The 18,514-nt window shown below is 33.7% G+C and overlaps 1 protein-coding gene across 3 annotated transcripts; it reads right to left on the reverse strand.

Annotated features, from left to right (window-relative positions):
- Positions 1 to 4,591: 4,591 nt before the first annotated feature.
- Positions 4,592 to 13,318, reverse strand: LOC133297520 (ABC transporter C family member 5-like). Of its 3 annotated transcripts, XM_061496688.1 has the most exons (12): positions 11,154 to 13,318; positions 10,668 to 11,048; positions 10,224 to 10,544; positions 10,057 to 10,143; positions 8,428 to 9,117; positions 8,169 to 8,333; positions 7,597 to 7,891; positions 6,873 to 7,087; positions 6,259 to 6,564; positions 6,051 to 6,111; positions 5,685 to 5,924; positions 4,592 to 5,251 (listed from the first exon to the last, which is right to left on the reverse strand). In XM_061496688.1, the coding sequence occupies exons 1-12, from the start codon at positions 12,777 to 12,779 to the stop codon at positions 5,139 to 5,141; spliced, it is 4,500 nt and encodes a 1,499-aa protein (XP_061352672.1). In that variant the 5' UTR covers positions 12,780 to 13,318; the 3' UTR covers positions 4,592 to 5,138. The 3 variants fall into 3 exon arrangements, with proteins under 3 accessions (XP_061352672.1, XP_061352671.1, XP_061352670.1); XM_061496687.1 differs by having other exon boundaries at positions 5,685 to 5,909; positions 10,668 to 13,318; XM_061496686.1 differs by having other exon boundaries at positions 10,668 to 13,318.
- Positions 13,319 to 18,514: the final 5,196 nt, after the last annotated feature.

Below are 18,514 nucleotides of genomic sequence, written 5' to 3' on the forward strand. Positions count from 1 at the left end.
CCAAAAATAACAGTAAGTTTCTTTTTTATTATTATTAAGGGTGGAGAGGGTTCCAAAAGAAATTAAAGTGTCTTGCAATTCTAATAGAGGAGCAATCATTAATTACCTTTTTCGCGGTGGCGGAGTCAGAGGTAAAACTCAGCTGGTGCCAAAAGATCCAACCACACAAAATTTTGCAGGTGCTAAAGTTGTATTATTTATGAAAACTCAACTAGTGCTGAGGTTGTATCATAATTTTTTTTAAAAATTTATACCATTTTAAAAAATTAACTGGTGCCTGCTTTTTCCTTCAAGAAGGCACAAGATGGTTAGTCTTGAAGAACTTCATCAAGTATTCAACATTACTCAGTAAATCTTATTAAGAATCTTATCTGAGTTGAAGAACAATTTATAACAAATCCACGAGAATAGGTAACAAAACATGTCAGCGGGTCGGGTTCATCAAGATTTGACCCATAGGTCAAATGATTCAACTTGAACACGATCTGTTTTTTTTTCACGAGTCAAGAACTGAAGCCCAGACATAACCCATCGCGGGTAGTAGGTTACCTGGGTGGGTTGGTCTCGCAAAAATTAAAAAATTATTTTTTTAAAAAAAGTTAAAAATAAAATAAAAACTAAATAAAATACAAAAGGTTGACTCGTGAGCCGTAACAAATTGTATCAAAATTACCAAAAATTTATTTTTATTTTTATTTTTTCGACAAAAAAAAAAGTTTTATGCATTGACATACAAGTCAACCCGTGGAGCAAATATGTAGTAGTCCGGGAGCAATGCACCGCCACAGAGAGAAAGGGGAAGAGAGAGGAGTGAGAGAGGAAGAAGGAGGAGAGAGAAGGGAATCAAGAAATTAATTTCTCAAACCCGTGTGACACGACACGACTCGTGTCATTTATGTAAATTCATACACGACTCATTTTATCCAATAAGTCGACATGATCTGTATATTGCGAGTCATGACACGTTTTGATGCTCCTATCCACAAGAAGGGGATACAATTACAAGAGGAGAAAACCTTATAAAATTTATAACTGCGTAATTCCAATATTAGGTGGACATTTTCCATTCAATGACATGTTAAGATAAGATTCTCACGTCTCCAGTAAAAAAGAAATTCTCACAACCATAAATACCAGCATTAAAACCTTAGCACTTTTATGACAACCTTCTAGAAAAGGATCATGATAAGATGGAACATGCAGCTTAGTTGATATATGATCCAAATGATTCAATACCCAATGGTTATACCCTCGTGCCTAATGTAATAGAACTCTTATCAACTCGAGAAATATATTTTCATAGCATTGACAATGACATTAATGACATAAGGGAGCCGATAAGTGTCCAAGACACGGAAATGGATTCTCTCATGTGTAATTTAGCATAATCATGTCATATGAGAGGATCTTGATCATTAATAATTAAATCAACGGTGATGTTTGTGTAACTTCCTATCTTTATATTTTTTCTCTCTCCTTCTTTATCACCATTAACTCACCCATGTATGGTTATAATTGCTCCACATGACATGATCATGTTAATTAGCACATGAGAGGATCCACTCCTCCAAGACACTATGTTTTTATGGTTAAAAAGAGTTTAAATAATAATTAAAATAATTAAAAATAGTGTTAAATAATAAAATAATAAAAGAGAGTAGATTGCCAACAAAAAGATAAGATCCTAATCTTTATTGTGGTTTCAGGTTGTTTCATACTAGAATAACAAAGTACTAACCTGATAATGATGAGAGACTAGTTACAATCTGAAGAATCCGGAGGATATGAAGCAAAAATAAAGAAATAATTAAAAATAAATTATTTGGTCACGATCGCTCGACTCCTCGCTGAAGCGAGCAAGTGAGCGAGCAACACAACAAAGCTCGCTTCACCCTCGCTTAAGCGAGTGATTGAGCGAGAAGAAGAAAACTCTCGCTGAGCAGCTCGCTTCAGCGAGCTGGTCCAGAAATTGAAGTCCACATTTTCTCTTTAAATACAACGCGAACAAAGCTGTGAAAAACAATTCGGAGGAGATGCGAAGAAAGAAGGACGCGACAGACAAAGGCTGGGAGACGGCCAGAGATGACTTAGGAAGAGAAAAGCTCCGTTCCGGACCTGAGGAGCAGAGAAACGGTCAAAGCTTCACTGTGGAGACCGGGTTTTATGTTTCTTTTATGAATCTTTATAGTTTCTTAGTATCTTTTAATTCTGTTTTTATAATTATGCATAGCTAAAATCCTGTTAGTAGTTAGGGCAAGACGGAACCAATGGGTTCTTGAATGTTGTTTGCTTTAATTTATTATGATTTATATTCTTGATTTAAGTTATGCAATCATTTATATTCTTGATTTAAGTTATGCAATCAATCTACAATTTATTTCTAGTCTTATTTATGATCTGGCCAGTCTTGAATGAGCATGTTGGTGTATCGATTCCGATTGATTGATTGTTGGAATTTGTATGATCTAGGGATAGACTTATAAATCTTATAACCATAAGTTCTTGCGTTAATGCTTATTTTATGAAAAAGTACTAAGAGATTAGGCTTTGGATTAGAATAAAGGATTGGATTACCAAGGGATTAGGATTTAATCAATCATAGAAAGAGCTGTTAATAACTTGATCCTGATTATAATCATAAGAATAAGTAGATTCGTTAGGAAACCATTGGGAAAGTCGAGTCTTAGCTACATCGTTTTATTAAAAACTTAAATCAATTTCTAGCTTTATTAATTCTGAATTTAATTTCTTAAATATTGAAAACTAAAAATAAGTAGTTTAAAATTCTGTTTTAATTAAATTAAAATATTCTCAAACCAACAATTCACTATCGATCCAACTTTAGTTAAATAGATAAATTAATGTTTGGTCAACAGTCCTCATGGGATCGATAATTAGTATCTTTTTAGCCTTACTACCTAATTAGAAAAATCAGAAAATAAGCATCTTTAATCCTTAGGTAACAGTTATACTTAGTATCGTTTTAGCCTTACTACCTAATTGGTTACCATTGGATCAATTTGAAATCTACGGTAGTTAATTTTTTTCATTTTTTAACCATTGATTTTAAATTGATCCAACTGTAACCAATGAAATACTAAGAGTAGTAAGACCAGTGGCGGAGCCATGGCCAAAAAATTATAGGTGCATTTATTTTTCTTAATTTTAATTAGTTCATATCATAATATATTTAAATTATATTAAATACAAAACACTTGAACAGACAGTATAAAAAAGAATTATAATTTTATTAAATATATTTAAAAAAATTTATATAAGTGGAAATGGAACACATAACTTAATACAACTTACCCATCTCTCACCAAATATATTTTATTTTTTTGATAGGGCCAAATTATAAATTTTAGCGCGGGCCAAATTATAAATTTTAGCGCGGGCCAAATTATAATTAATTATGTAATTAGAGTTAGGATATTCTTACTACCCATTTTTTTTATTACCACTTCACTACCATTCTAATCACCATTGAAGTAGAGGAAAAGTTGAATGAAGAGAGAAAAAAAAATAACTTTTGAATCCAATGGTGATTAAAGTGGTAGTGGAGTGGTAGTAGAAGAAATTAATAGTAAAAATATCCTACCTCATGTAATTATACATAATAAATAGAATTGAGGTAGGATCCTTTGACACCGGTGTCAAATTTGAAGTTTGACACCTCATCTGAGAGTCGTTGGATCAAAAAAGATCAACGACTTTGATTTGTAAGCATATGGTACCATTGATCTTTTTTGATCCAACGGCTCTCAGCTCTCAGATGAGGTGTCAAACTTCAAATTTGACACCGGTGTCAAAGGATCCTACCTCAATAGAATTTGTTAAAATTTAGTCCGAGCTGAGACCACCTCCAGATAACATGTGTCTCCGCCACTGAGTAAGACTAAAATAATAGTAAATATAACATTTTCCTAATCCTTAATAACAATTTTGAATTTGAGGGTTTAAACAAAAAATTGAAGGGGGAAAACACCTGCAGAACTGGATGTTTAAGACGAATAATGGAATTTTAGAAATGATGAGTTTTGATAGAAGAATCACGGTGCCTTGAAATGAGGAGAGAAAACGTCACTAACTAGAAGTGTGAGTTGAAAAACTTTTTAAAATGGGTTGGCCCGCAGTTAGCCCGACCCCAACCCAAGAAGTAAAAAAAGTTTGGGGGTTAGTGTTAAAACAGCCCCACAAAATATGGGGCTTGATATGGGACCTTAGGGGCTGTCCCATGGGCTTGAGCTCATTTTGACAGCACTGGTGTTTTTTGTTTTTTAACAAATCAAACATACCCTTAAATCCTAACAATTGGATATGTAACTCTTGGAAAGTATTAAGAATTTCACCTTTTGACATGGTTGAACTACGAATTAAGTGGCATAAACATTTAGCTTTCATATTATAAAAATATCAGCCTCTTGCCAATCATGGGATCATAGGAAAATTTTCATCTAGCATAATGTTTTTGGCCACTTAAAGCTAGTCCAGGATCATATACCCGGTATTCCTGGCAATCTGGTAAGGACATTAACATAATGTGGCATCATTATATTGCAAAAGATACTTCACTAGTGAAAGATGACACTGTACAAAAGAGTTAATTACATCATCAATGATGATATATGAAAACTAATCAACTATGTGGAAGATAAAAAGATAAGCAAAGGTACAGAGGGTGAAGTGAAAATCCCAGCCTAGAAATGGCCTTAATTCTGAACTACTGCTACAAGAAATAGTTGAATAGACAAGACTAGTTCCAATTCTACACTCTTCTAAGTACGCAAAAGCCTATTGCCTCATTCTCAAAACTACTTTATTGCACATTCTTGAACCTAATTCAGACGACCAAATTTTCTGTCCTGTAATGACAGATCATCTTATTTTCTGTTACAAAGCATGCCAACTATGCATGAATTCCTCAATATTGCTCAAGGGGATGAACCAACTAATGATACTTTCAAATCACAATCTCTTCATTTTATGTCTGCCGAATGCAGCGGTGATAGCAACTGAGGCATCATTACTGTTTCAACTTTTGACATGTCTTGAGCTCTTGCTGCCACTAACTTTGAAGGTTCTTAAGCTCTTTCCGCCACTAAATTTGAAGGTTTTTGGGCATTTTTTTATCTTGTTTAAAAATCTGACATGCCACTTGACCGCGACGAATATTCAGACACCAACTTCAGAAACATGGATGACTTATCCTCTAATAACCGTAATGGAGTGTCAAACTCTGCTACTCGACCTGTAAAAATATCAATCATTAACTTCATCAGCACAAATTAGAGAATGATTAATAAAGCATGTCTAACTATCCCAATCACTCAATCCAAAAACACAGTTAATTTTGCAGTAACCAGAAGTGAGCAGAGAGCTGTGGCAACATACAAGCACACTCAGAAATTGAACACAATATCAACTTGTCCTTTTGGGTATTTTGTAGACAAAAAGACTAAATTGATATGATACAAACAATATAACCAGATCTTAGCATTAACAAAGCAGAATCTGCAAAGTGATGAATATAAATTCTCCTATATGATTGAAAGAAAGTTACTCTATTGGAACAATTTCTCAAAAATGCAATTGAAAAAGTATATGGATGAGATTTCAACATTGGACTTTAACAAAATTCCTTTTATACTGTCAGACAATGAAAAGCTTGACTAAATACGCACCATCACTGAGTACCAGAACCAGATCACTGTCAATAACAGTAGGAATACGATGTGCAATGGTGCATACAGTACAGTCCTTGAACTCTTTTCGAATAATCTTCTGGATAAGATTATCAGTAGCAGTATCAACTGATGCTGTTGCTTCATCAAGTACAAGTATCTTTGACTTTTTGAGCAGAGCTCTGCCCAGAGAAACAAGTTGCCGCTGTCCTACACTCCAATTATCTCCATTTTCTAGCACTGCAGATTTAAAATAAATCTTAACATAGCTACTTGTGACTCCAAACATTTTTTCTTTCCTTTTTCTTTATCTAGGGGTAGGGGAAGAAAAGATACAAGGTACATTCCAGTTTTTGGGCATCCTACCTGGTGTTTCAAGCTTTTGTCCTTTCTCACGTATCTCTCCAAGCTGAGACTTATCTAGTGCCTGTGAAAAATTAAACTCAAAGCAATCAAACATAGCACAACCTTCTACTCCCACTTAACTAGTCATAATTTTCAAATACCTGTAGACATTTACAGATTACACAAATACCGTGTAATTAATAAATGGAATTATCCAAATAATACTAACCTCCCAAATTTCTTTATCAGAATGCTCTTCAAGAGGATCAAGATTGCCTCGAATGGTGCCTTCAAATAAGGTTGGATCTTGTGGTATGATACTCAGATGGCTTCGTAGGTCATGAAGGCCAATCCCTGAAATATTAATGTTGTCTATAAGGATAGACCCACTTGCCGGTTCAACCAATCGAAATAATGCTTGAATCAAAGTAGATTTGCCACTGCCAGTACGTCCAACTATTCCAATTTTCTTCCCACCAGGAAATGTGCAGGATATTCCACGAAGCACCAAAGGAAGACTTTCCTTGTACCGGACCTTTAAGAGATACAGAATAGGGGGAAAAGGAGGTGCATCATTGTGAGAAAGAACCGAATGTAGTAGAAAAATCATAATAAAGATTTTGATGCTTGTAACATCGCTGCTAAGAGCTTGGTTTAGACACTACATGTTGTGCAACATGCAATAACATGAGAGATAATTCCCCTCTCAGAAAAGAAAAGGAAAGAAATAAATAAACAATAAAATGACTAAAATTGATATTAAAGACTAATACAATAAGCATGGACTTATTTGTGCAAACCAAAGAACAAAGAGAATACTTAACGTGAGACTGAGCTGGATACCTTCAGATCAATTAATTGGATTGTCCCATTCTCAGGCCATGAGGATGGAGGGTGAGAATCTTCAATAATTGCTGGTGCTTCACTAGGTACTTGGCTGTATTGATAAATTCTTTCAATAGATATAATTTTATTTTCAAGTTTGCAAAAGCTAAGTATCCATCGCGATAGACGTGCATTTAAATTCAAGCCATACGTCACAGCAAGTCCAGCCATGCCTATACAGAAAAGTAATAGTGATTAGAAGCAGAATATTGTTTCATATTACATTCTGCATGATTTTGAACCATCACTTAAGCACTTTCCAGAAGAAGAAAAAAACAATGTAATACCATATACGTCTGCCTGAAGTGGAACTAAAATGCAAGAGTAACCACAGATCAAATCATGCACTATCAGAGGTCTATTTAATGTGACAGACCAATTCAAAGTAAAGACCTGAGTCATGACAATAGAGCAAAACACCCATGTGAAAGACAGAATCAAAATGGCAAAGACACCACATCAACCACAGTTAAAAAAGTTTGAGAACATATATATGGTCCCACTATAACCATGAGTTTAGGTCTCTTTCCCATGTTCTGTATGCATGCAATATAACTTAATTAGAAGTGATCATTATACAGTAATAACTTCTAATAAAACTATGTAACTTGATCCTCCGGGATTAGAGATATCACTTGTGAAAATTGGGAGACAAAACAAGTAATCAGAACTAAATACTCACTGGGGTCAATACTTCCATGGGGAAAGCTCACAAGTAATACCATGCAGAAAGCAAATACGAAGGTTGAAAGTAATTCCATTCGCAGGCAGAGCCACTCAATAGCTGCAAGACTGCAGAAGAATGGCCGTGCAAAACAATCCAAAAGATAGAGGTTCCTCTTCATGAACCTTTTTTCTTGTCCAAAACCTCTGATGGTGGCTGCTCCAGCAATTGATTCACCAAAAAGATGAATAATTGGAGATTTCTGGATGCTTACAATACGTACCAGTTCCCTTGAGGAAGCCATGTAGTATTTCTGAAAGGATGGTCAAGATAATTTATTTAAGTCACAATACTGGGTAGTAGGCAAACAGAAAAGAAAGATGTACTGAGAATGGAGGATTTCTAGTCCTTTGTCAATGTAAATTCTCTTTCCCTCTTGAATAATTTTTCTTCTTAAAAAGAAAGAAAAAAACAAAGGCAGAAAATGGACCTTGAATTTTGGCTAAGAGCGCACAAGTATTTTTCTTTTGCTTGTCTTTTTTAATAGCAATTTAAAAGATTAAAATTAAAGCTGGAAGATCTCTAATTACCTGCATCCACAAACAAACACCGGCCATTGGGACTACTAGGAGCAAAACTTGCCATGTAACATCTGTCATTACAGCAACAATGCCGATAAGCTGTATTGTTGTTGAAGCAAACCCTCCAAGTCTAAAAGGAATGTCAAGATCGACCACACTTTGATCAATTGAAACCTGGTAGGATACATATAACCCGTTATATGATGTTACACACCATACATGGAGAGACAGATAACAAAACAAGGAGGGGGAAAACAAGAAAACTTACACGATTCAAGATCCTTCCGGCTGGTGTAGAGTCAAAGAAAGACATAGGTGCATGGAAAATACTTCTAAGCATATTGAAAAATAGCTTCTGTGCAGCTGCTAGACCAAATGTAGCCACCAGAACAGCCCTTACAAATATAAACAATGAGCTGCCAAAAGCAAGGGCCATGTAAACAAGAAGAAGAACCATGGGAGTTACTTTGGGTTGGTCTCCCTCTGTTTGAGGATTTGCCCAAGCCATCCACCAATTACTAGCAATCTGAAGGAACTGAAATAATGCTTGTGCAATGATTATGAGTGGAATCAATAAGCCTTTATATGCTGCAGCCATGTACGACAAGTACACCTTCATGTTGACTCTACCTCTTACCCTCTCCTCTTCCTGAACAAGCTGTTTTTTTCTTGAGCGTTTTGCTTTCTTCTTCTCCTTAATTGCTTTCTGATCTGACGATCCCTCTTGAACTTCCTTTGCCAAACTTTCAATGTCATTTTCAGAAGAAAAGGATTTCTTGTCGGTCATAACAGATACATCCAAGCACACGTTCTCATCTGAATCTTCTGAGGAGTGAGTAGGAATGTCCATAGCCTCTATTGCTTCATGGTGAGCTGAAACTAGAGCGTTAAAATCTGTTCCTGCTTGTAAAAGTTCATCATATTTTCCTGCTTGTATGATGTTGCCTTCTTTAAGAACCTTCAAGACGGAAACAATGAATTGAGAAAATTAATTTTCGCTTAATATCAACCACACAACCATATCGGAAAAAAATAAAAAAAATAAAAGAGGATTCTTCCTAGTCTTTGAAGGAAATAAATATCTTTATAGACAGAGATAAATTACATGTGTTGGAAATTAAAAGGACTAGTGATCAATGTTGTAAGAAATACAATTTACATGAAATTAAAAAGAAATTTTTCAAAAAGATTCAGTTACCACAATGATCAAATGATGCAAGTTTCACTAGGGAGGAAACTGCTGTAAAACAGAACATTATCAAGGGGAGGGATGCAGGAGTTCTCTCACTAAATAAGCAGCAACACTCTTGACCCTTTGTGTGCACAGATTAATTTCATACAAAACCACAAGTCATAAAACTTTCCGCATGACTTCTTTTTACAGCTGTCAACATCTCATATATAACCATTAATATCAGATAGTCAATCTTAAAACTGACTCCTATGTGGTTTTAGATATGTTCCCTCATCACATCTCTGAAGTGGTAAAGATTTGACAGTGAATATTTGTCAAATTCTACTCTCTATTTTATATTGAATGTAGTAAAAAAAAACCAACAACAACCATAATTCAAATCATTAAAGATGTTACACAAGTGCAATCTTGAAACTTGATATGCCTAATGAACCAGAATCCAGATCGTAACATAAAAAGAAAAAATTAAGAACCCAACCAGGATATGACGGGAGAAACAATGCACCAAACTAAAATAGCAGAGCGCAACTGCAACCCCTGATCGTGCAGGAAATATATAACTCTCAAATGCAAAAAAGTTGTAATATAGTTTAAAATAATTAAAAGCAAAAAACATAAACAACTGAAATGAAGTGTGAACATCAACTAGGCCCCTTATTGCATTAATGCATGAATATGCAAGACAAACCCCTAAAGCCATACCAGTATAATATCAGCAGCAGGAAGAAATTCAACTTGATGGGTCACAAAAATGACTGTTTTATCTGCTAGTGCCGTCAATATATACTCCTGCAGTTACATGTCATAGATTAAGCCATATCAAATTAATTTAAACAGCCTCATTAATTCCATGCCTAAGAAAAACTAACCCTAAACAATTCTGATCCAGTGTGGGCATCAACTGCGCTGAAGGGATCGTCAAGGAGATAAACATCAGCATCTTGGTAGAGTGCTCGTGCAAGCTGAACCCGCTGCTTCTGGCCACCACTCAAGTTTATACCTCTATCACCAATAATTGTTTGGTCACCATGAGAGAAAAGTTCTAGATCCTTTTTCAGTGAACAAGCATGAAGAACATTCTTGTACTTTGCTTTGTCCATTGGGTTTCCAAACAGGATATTTTCTTCTATATTTCCTGACTGTATCCATGCTGATTGGGAGACATATGCAGCAGAGCCACACACTCTTACCTGCAAAATAATCCAATGCATATTGTAAGAACTGACATAAATATGAAGAGTATTTCAAATACCAATAGACAAATATAAAAACAATAAAGATGGGATTCTATCCTTAAGAATAAAAAAACATACTTCACCAGAAAGCTTGGGAATCTCTCCAAGGATGCAAGAAAGAAAACTTGATTTCCCAGAACCAACCATGCCACAAACAGCCACCCTCATCCCCCTTTCCACTTTCATATGTATTCCTGATAAAGTAGGCCTAGATGAAGAAGGGTCCCAGCAGAAGACACCGTCCTTAATTTCTACGGCTATGTTAGAAATGCCACGTGGCAAGACCATAGTTGCATCTTCCTGCAATTCTTCATCCTGCAGGAAACCAGATATACGATCAAGAGAAACTTTTGTCTGAGCCATCGTTGATACCAAGTCAGGAAAATTTCGCAGTGGTTCTTGGAGGATCCTGAAAGTAGCTAGAGCAGAGAGAACACCACCTGCAGTGAGCTGACCTCCCAAAAATATGGAAGTAGCAAAAGTGACCACTGAAACAAATATAGGGGAGCTCCAAAATATGAAAGTTATGAAGGCCTGAGAATAGAGTGCTTTTCGTAGCCACTTGAACTCTACTCCACGCATTTCCTCCAATTTTATTCGATATCTGTCCTCCCAAGCTTGTAGCTTGAGAATCCTCATATTCCTCAAACACTCGGATGTTTTTCTCATCCTTTCATCCTTAGCAGCCATTAATTTGTCTTGATAATCTTCTTGTATCCTAGCCACAGGAACAGTGGCAACAATGGAAATGATAGTAGCAATCAATGTTGCAACAAAAGCAATTCCAACATTCTTATACAAAATTACAAGGGCAAGAACAATCTGCAGAGGAAGCATCCACATATCATGAAGATACCAAGAGTAGTCCCCTACCCTCTGAACATCAACAGCCATGTAGTTAACAATTTCCCCACTTGTGTGACTTTGCTTGGCTGAGCTTGAGAGTCTGAGTCCCTTTCGATATACCATTGCAGTTAGAGCTGACCTCACATGCATACCCAAGATGTCCACTCCTAGATACCACTGCCGAGTTGTCAAGGTCTCCACAAGCTTCGACACAAAAAATATACCCGCAAGAATATAACCCTCGTGAGGGAAAGTTTCTTTACCACCCAAGTAATCAACAAAGTAACTTATCATGTATGGACCTACATATGAAACCAAAGTATTCACACCAGCAAAGATAGCATTCAGAGCTGCTTCCTTCCAGAATGACTTGAGAATTGCCCAAGCTAATGAAGGCTGTTTGGAGGGGTTTTCAGCCTTCAGTCTCTCCCAATTAGAATTCAAAACCTTATAACTGGTCTTGGCTCGATCCTTTTTTGCAACAAGGGGAATGTCCTTAAGCTCAAGCGGTCTCTTTGCACCAAGGGAAAGAAGTGGGTTCAGCCATGAAAGAGTAGCCAAACTAAAAAGTCCAGCATCCCTGTAAGGAGTAACCTTGAGACAACCCGGTTCTTCTTCAATAAGTAATGGCTCTTGAAGATCAGGGTTCCTACAAACATGTATACCAGTAACCCCCCTAATTGCAACTATACACAAAAAGGCAAGAGCTGGGGTGACAGCAATATTTGCAACAGCATGAGAACATATGCTCTTGGAACCTTCCACCCAAAATCCTCTCCCATCAACATATAAAGTACACAAGCAAATAACAAATGACAAAAACCACCAAACCCTCAACAAAAATGGAAACTTCTCTGACACCTTAAATTTGCAATACAAAGCCGAGAAGCTCAACACAAACCAAGCTAAACCCTGTGCAGCTGGCACAGAAAGAAGAGGCCAGTCCACACCTTTCCCATTAGCCTCACCCCAAATCAAAGCACCCCCGTCAAACCCCAAGACCAAAACTTGCACAAACAGAACATAGAAACAAGACAACACTGAGAACTTGAACCCTGCACCGATTCGAACATCACCTATTTCGCCATTATTACCACGACGAATTGGGCTGGCATTGCCGCTGTTATTGTCCTTACCATTTCCAATTCGACCCTCGAACACAAGAATCCGTCTCACCGAGACAACAAAGAGAAACAAAAGAACAAGAGTTAGGTTCACACAGACAGCAGCAAGTTCCAACACGGGCAATCCTAGGATCGTGCTCAAAAGGACATTCAAGGATCCTGAATAAGAAGATGAAGATGTTGAAGCTGAGATTTTATCGAATAATTGCGAGACACCCATGATTGAATATGGTGTATTGGTGAAGAATAAACGAATTTAGAATGTTGGGTTGGTGAGAAGCTAGATGGAGGCGTGGAAAGAAAGGGCATTTCAAAATCAGGGTAATGAAGATAAGAAAATGTGAGTATCTGAAGGAGGCAGATTCTGCGGACACATTGCACATTAAAACTACGAGATTTTAAGAAAAAACGGGGGATACGAAGAAAGGGGAGAAGAGAGAGAGAGAGAGAGAAAACAGCTTGCGCAGTTCGTGTGAGTTCTGTTATGTAATCCAACAAACAGAAGAAATCAAATTTTCATCACTAAAAAAATCAAATTTTGGAGATAAAAAAAGAAACCCAATGAAGAAAAACACAATATTAGCGACCGGGGTGGTTTCTGAAATAGTTTTTGCGATGCAGATTGCCGAGGCAAGCTTGTGATCAATGGTGACTTAGTTGTTCAACAAGCTTCACCCCTTGAGAGAGAGAGAGAGACAGAGAGAGAGAACAAGCTAAAATGGTAATGAACAACGATGATGGCGATGTGTGGGTTAAGCTTATAACCTATGTTATGACAATGGAGAGAGAAGAGAGAGACAGAGAGAGGGGTGGGAATAAAAAGCTCTCTCTTTAGCTCTCTTTTAATAATATTCGAGTTTGTAACTATGCTATCGTGTGTTGTTGTTAACAGCAAGTTCCGTGTGAGAATGAGAAACTTTGAAGCAGGTGCTCAAAAATGGGGTGCTTTCGGTGAAGGAAAACCAACTAGGTAGTTCAATACGTACCAAATTCCTTTCCTGCGCTTTCCAATAATGATTTTGCAACCTCTAGTATGTAAATCGGCTATGCTCTTAAATTTTGTATAAAAAATACTGGGTATAGCGTGGCTTATTAGTCTGTATAACTCCAAATTACAAGTCTGATCTGATTTATATTTAAAAAATAAAAATTTTGGCCTAGGCCTGTTAACCTGTTTAAGCCTATTAAACATTCAATAATTAAATGAATAACTAAATAATATTATTTTATTATTCAAAATTATTAAATAATAATTTTATTTATTATATTTTAAATAAATAATATGATATAGGCCTGCCTGTAGCTTATAAACACGACATGTACAAAAAAGTCTATGGTCTGTTTTCTAAATAGATTTTTTTAAAAGTCTACTATTCTATTTTACTATTTATAATAGACCAAGTCTGGCCTAATATAAGCTAGGCTGTAGGCCCCTGTAGGCTGACCTAACTCATTTATACCCCTACTCTCAGCTTACGCTTATAGTTAATTTATGTGAATTATTGTTATTGTATATAAATAAAGGGAAAAATATTTATGGAGTTACTGTAGATAAGTTATCTATATTTATTTCCAAAACAACGTCGTTTTGGTATTGAAATCTTGAAAAATTATAAATATAAAGACTATTATAATTCTGAAATAAATCAAAATTACAAAAATACCATAATTATGATGTCGTATTGAATTTACTGCAGATAACTTATCTACAGCGACTACAGAAAGAGCGAATCCATAAATAAAATCAGTTATTAAGAAGGAGGGTAATAGTTGTCATTCTCGTATCATATAAAGTGATATAATCGTTAAGTGCCTAGATCTTCTCTTTTTTTAGTTTATTTTTTTGTTATAATAAGAAGTTAGGTCAAATAATTTTTATAAAATCTCTTATAGTAAAAAGCTTTTTTATAATGGAAAAAAAAGTAAAAAATTTATAGAATTTTTTTAAGTTATATCAATTTTTCTTAAAATGTGTACTTTTTTTTGTAAATGAATAACTTCAAATAATTTTTAATTTAAAAAAGAGAGAATTCAAACAAACACTTAATATGTAAATCAATTGATAAGTAATTATTTTAGCTTTATCAATAATTTCGAGTTTGAATTACTATAAAGTTAAAAATTTAATAGAAAAACTACAAACAAACAAAAATTAATAAAAAAAACTTTGCTACTTGTGTAATTATAAATTTGAATCGAGCTCTTAAAATGATAAACATATCTTAAATTATTTAAAAAATATTTTTTTCATATATATTATCGATCAGTTAATCGATATGTGTGTGTCTAGTACTAACAGTATTATGCAAGAAAAATTCCCAGTTGTCAATGGAACTATGGAAGGAATATTGGTGCATGTGTGCATAAGCTGCCAAAAATGTGCCATGCCAAATGTTATTGTATTGAAGAGATAAATGAAAAAGCAATTTTTATATTTTATATTATATATTATCGGTAGCATATAATATAAATATCACTGTCACATCAGTGATTGTGATCAGTACGATGACGGTGGTGCTGAAATTGAAATTGCGCTGCATAAGCTGACTGATGAGATATTGATAGGGATTTTACAATTCTGTTCATTAATAGATTGTCTTATTATTCCTTGTTGGAGAGAGAGAGAGAGAAAGAGAAAGATAGAGGGGGCGCTTTTGTTTGTTTGTGCTTTACAGTGTGTTGGTATGTAGTTTAGGCGTGAGCGGTAGTGGAATTCAGATCAGAGTGTGGTGAATGAGAGTGATGCCATTATGTTATGCTTTTGTAGGATTTGAGGCACTCCCAACATGTTAGTTAAAAGTGGAACACTGAGAAATGAGAACCACTTCTTCAACTCTTCGTCAAAGTTCCGTTTGTCATTAAATGTGGTAGTTTAGTTGGCGCATAAAAATTAAGTAAGTGGAGGTGAAGGTGAGAGTATGTATTCGAATCTCTTCAGTATTATCTTTGAGATAGATTTAAAGCCTTAATTCTAGACCCGCTCCGAATCGGATTAATTGCGAAGCAATAAACCGATTAGAATATTTTCAAAAAAAAAAGTTCCGTTTGTTAAAAAATAAAGAAAAAGCAAATAAGAAAAGTTAGGAGTGTTACGGCAAAACTAAGTGGATGAATCATTCATTAGCTATACCACTTTTCTCCTCCTTTCACTACTACCTTGGTTGCTTCTAAAAAGAAAAAGCATTACATGAATCTGAAAGCACCTAAAAAATAAACTGTGGTATTTCTTGGAGAAGTCATTTTTTAATTAAGCTATTTTTATAATTTCCTTTAGAGTATATTCCTTATCACTATTTCATTTCCAACCTTTTATGGGTATTTAATCTTTTTGCTTTTCCACTTCTTTACAACTTTATATTTTTCACAATTAAAGTAGATTATGCGTTTCATATGAAAACATTCTTTTTGTTGTGCATGACAGCTATCAAGAAGCAACTTTCAGAAGAAAACTAAATGCAATATAAATTAGTGAGTTAAGCAACTATAGTACTTTATTGTCTTAAAATGTAACCTTGCCTTCCTTTTTGGTTTCCAAGGCAAAGGAGATAAACTAATTTAAATGTAACCTTCCCTTAAATTTTGCTATCCAAACTCTGTGTTGCAAATAATTTTTTTTTATTCTAATTAGTTGTTATTATATTAGTTTATCTTTATCTTATTAAAATAATTTTAAAATTTTATTTAATTTTAAAATATAAATGATTTTTTAAATTGTTAAAATAAAGATACTAGTCCAATAATAAATAAGTAGGATAAGAATAAATCTGTATGCAACAAAGATAAAGAAATATTGGAAATAGAAAAGACTTTAGGAAGTAATGAAATTGGGAAAAGAGAATTAAGGAAGATGATTATAGGATTACAACTTCAAGAAAGATAAACAAATCTCAATTTGAATTAAAAACTAACAATACTCTTCTTCTTTTTTTGATAACCAAAAGTTTAAGATAAAGATAAACTAATATAATAATAAACAACTAGGATAAGGAAATGTTGCATAAAATTTTATCCTTATCCTAATTATTTGCTATCAGATTAGTTTATTTTTATCTTAATTATTTCAATTATCTTATTAATAATTATTTAAAAGTGTTATTAGATTTTAATTCAAATTAGAATTTTCTTATATCTGTTGAAGGAAAAAATATTAAAAAAAAATTCTCCCTTATTCTCTTTCCAATCTTATTCCCAAAGACAGAATTCGTGTTCCGCCATTAACAGAAGTTACAGAATGACAAAGATTCAAGGACTAATTAAATTCACTGCTTCAGGTTTTTTATATTTTCTTGGAGCACATGGTATGTATACATACAAAATTAAACTCTGGCAATCGATACAAAGCACATTTTGGTGTCAATTAAGACCAACATGGAATATTTGAATGAAGACTTGTACCTTGGTCTTATTTATCGTGCATAATGCAATCTGACAAATTCTGTGACTTTGTTTTGAAGCGAGTAATGTTTAGCGTATAAATTAAGGGTTTCTCTTGTTTTATGTTACATAAAATAATATCTCTCATGTTATAGATATAACAAGTGATCGGTTTCACTACTTGTTAAAAAAAAATTGCACGGATTTCGATGCCTCACGATATGAGAAAATAATCTCCAACAGTATTTCCCATAAAATAAACTCTTCTTAGGTACAAAATAATCACACTTTTTTAACAAGTTGTATTTGAATTTATATATAATGATATATTAATACTTTTATATGCAAATATATTCAATTCGATCGAGGTTTTTCGTAGCACATATTTATAAAAATCTGTCTATCCACGCATTGAGAGCACGTATAATATTCGTTAAAAAATTAAATATTTCATATCCCAGAATACACTTTTTGTTAAAAATAAAAAATAAAAAAATCAGAAGTATGTAACTTTTACTGTTAATTACTCTTTTAATATAATAATTTATAATTGAATATAAAAGTTATAAAATTCAATTTTAAAGAATATATTATATTCATCTTTCAAGCAATAATTACATTTTTTATTTTAATTGATATCAAAAATTTTCTAATATAATTTTATATTGTAAATATGTATAAGGAAAAAATATTTATCTTTTCAAATAACATAATTTTGTATTTTTTTAACAGTATTTCATTATAATATCTTTCTTTTTATAGGGATTTATTTTTTCAAATCAGCTGTGGAAGAGGTGGAGATGGAAGGGTATTTGTAGGAGGGGAGCATGTGGCGCTGTCGTCTGATTTTCCCGGAAGAAAAATTGCCTATACATATTTACCAAAAAAAAAAAAAATTTGTCTATAAATAAAAAAATAAAAAATATTGGTTTCGTGAGGTGATGGTAACGGAACTAAATACAGCTATAATACCATATTGAAATTCAAGAGAAACATAGGTAAATCGTTCATTCTTAACTGATTGATCAAATATGAGTGATTACAACTTATACAGGTAATCTATGAGTAAAAAGGAAGCTAAATAATCACAAATTCAATCTTAATTGATAATGAAACTAATCCTTATTGATTCCCTTAAATAAAGGATATGAGAAAACCTAAATATTTTTAATTTCTACCGGTCAACATAATTTAATCGATCTTCCCCCTAATCATATGACTAATTACTTTATTTTAGGAATAAATTAATACTGAATTGATCAACAAAACTTAAACCAAATTTTGGTATATTTAATTAAATTATACGAGACACGTGAAAAAAGTGAGTTGATAGTTTATTTAATTAGTCAACACTTAATAAGTATATGATGACAACACAGACCAAAAGTGTTCACATTTTAAAAAAAAATTAAATAAAAAACATAAACTAAAACATAAATTTTGGAGGGATTAAAACTAAAAAATAATATATTTATAAGTACTAAAAATATATTTTAAATCAAAACTTTTGTGTTTAATATATTAGAGAAGGGATATTCTTATTACTAAAATTTTTACTACCAACTCACTACCCATCTTTTT

The sequence above is a fragment of the Gastrolobium bilobum genome, unplaced genomic scaffold (genome assembly GCF_033153095.1).
Source record: "Gastrolobium bilobum isolate Gb01-03AN ecotype WA unplaced genomic scaffold, APGP_CSIRO_Gbil_v1 utg37107, whole genome shotgun sequence".
In the NCBI taxonomy this organism is placed as follows: Eukaryota; Viridiplantae; Streptophyta; class Magnoliopsida; order Fabales; family Fabaceae; genus Gastrolobium; species Gastrolobium bilobum.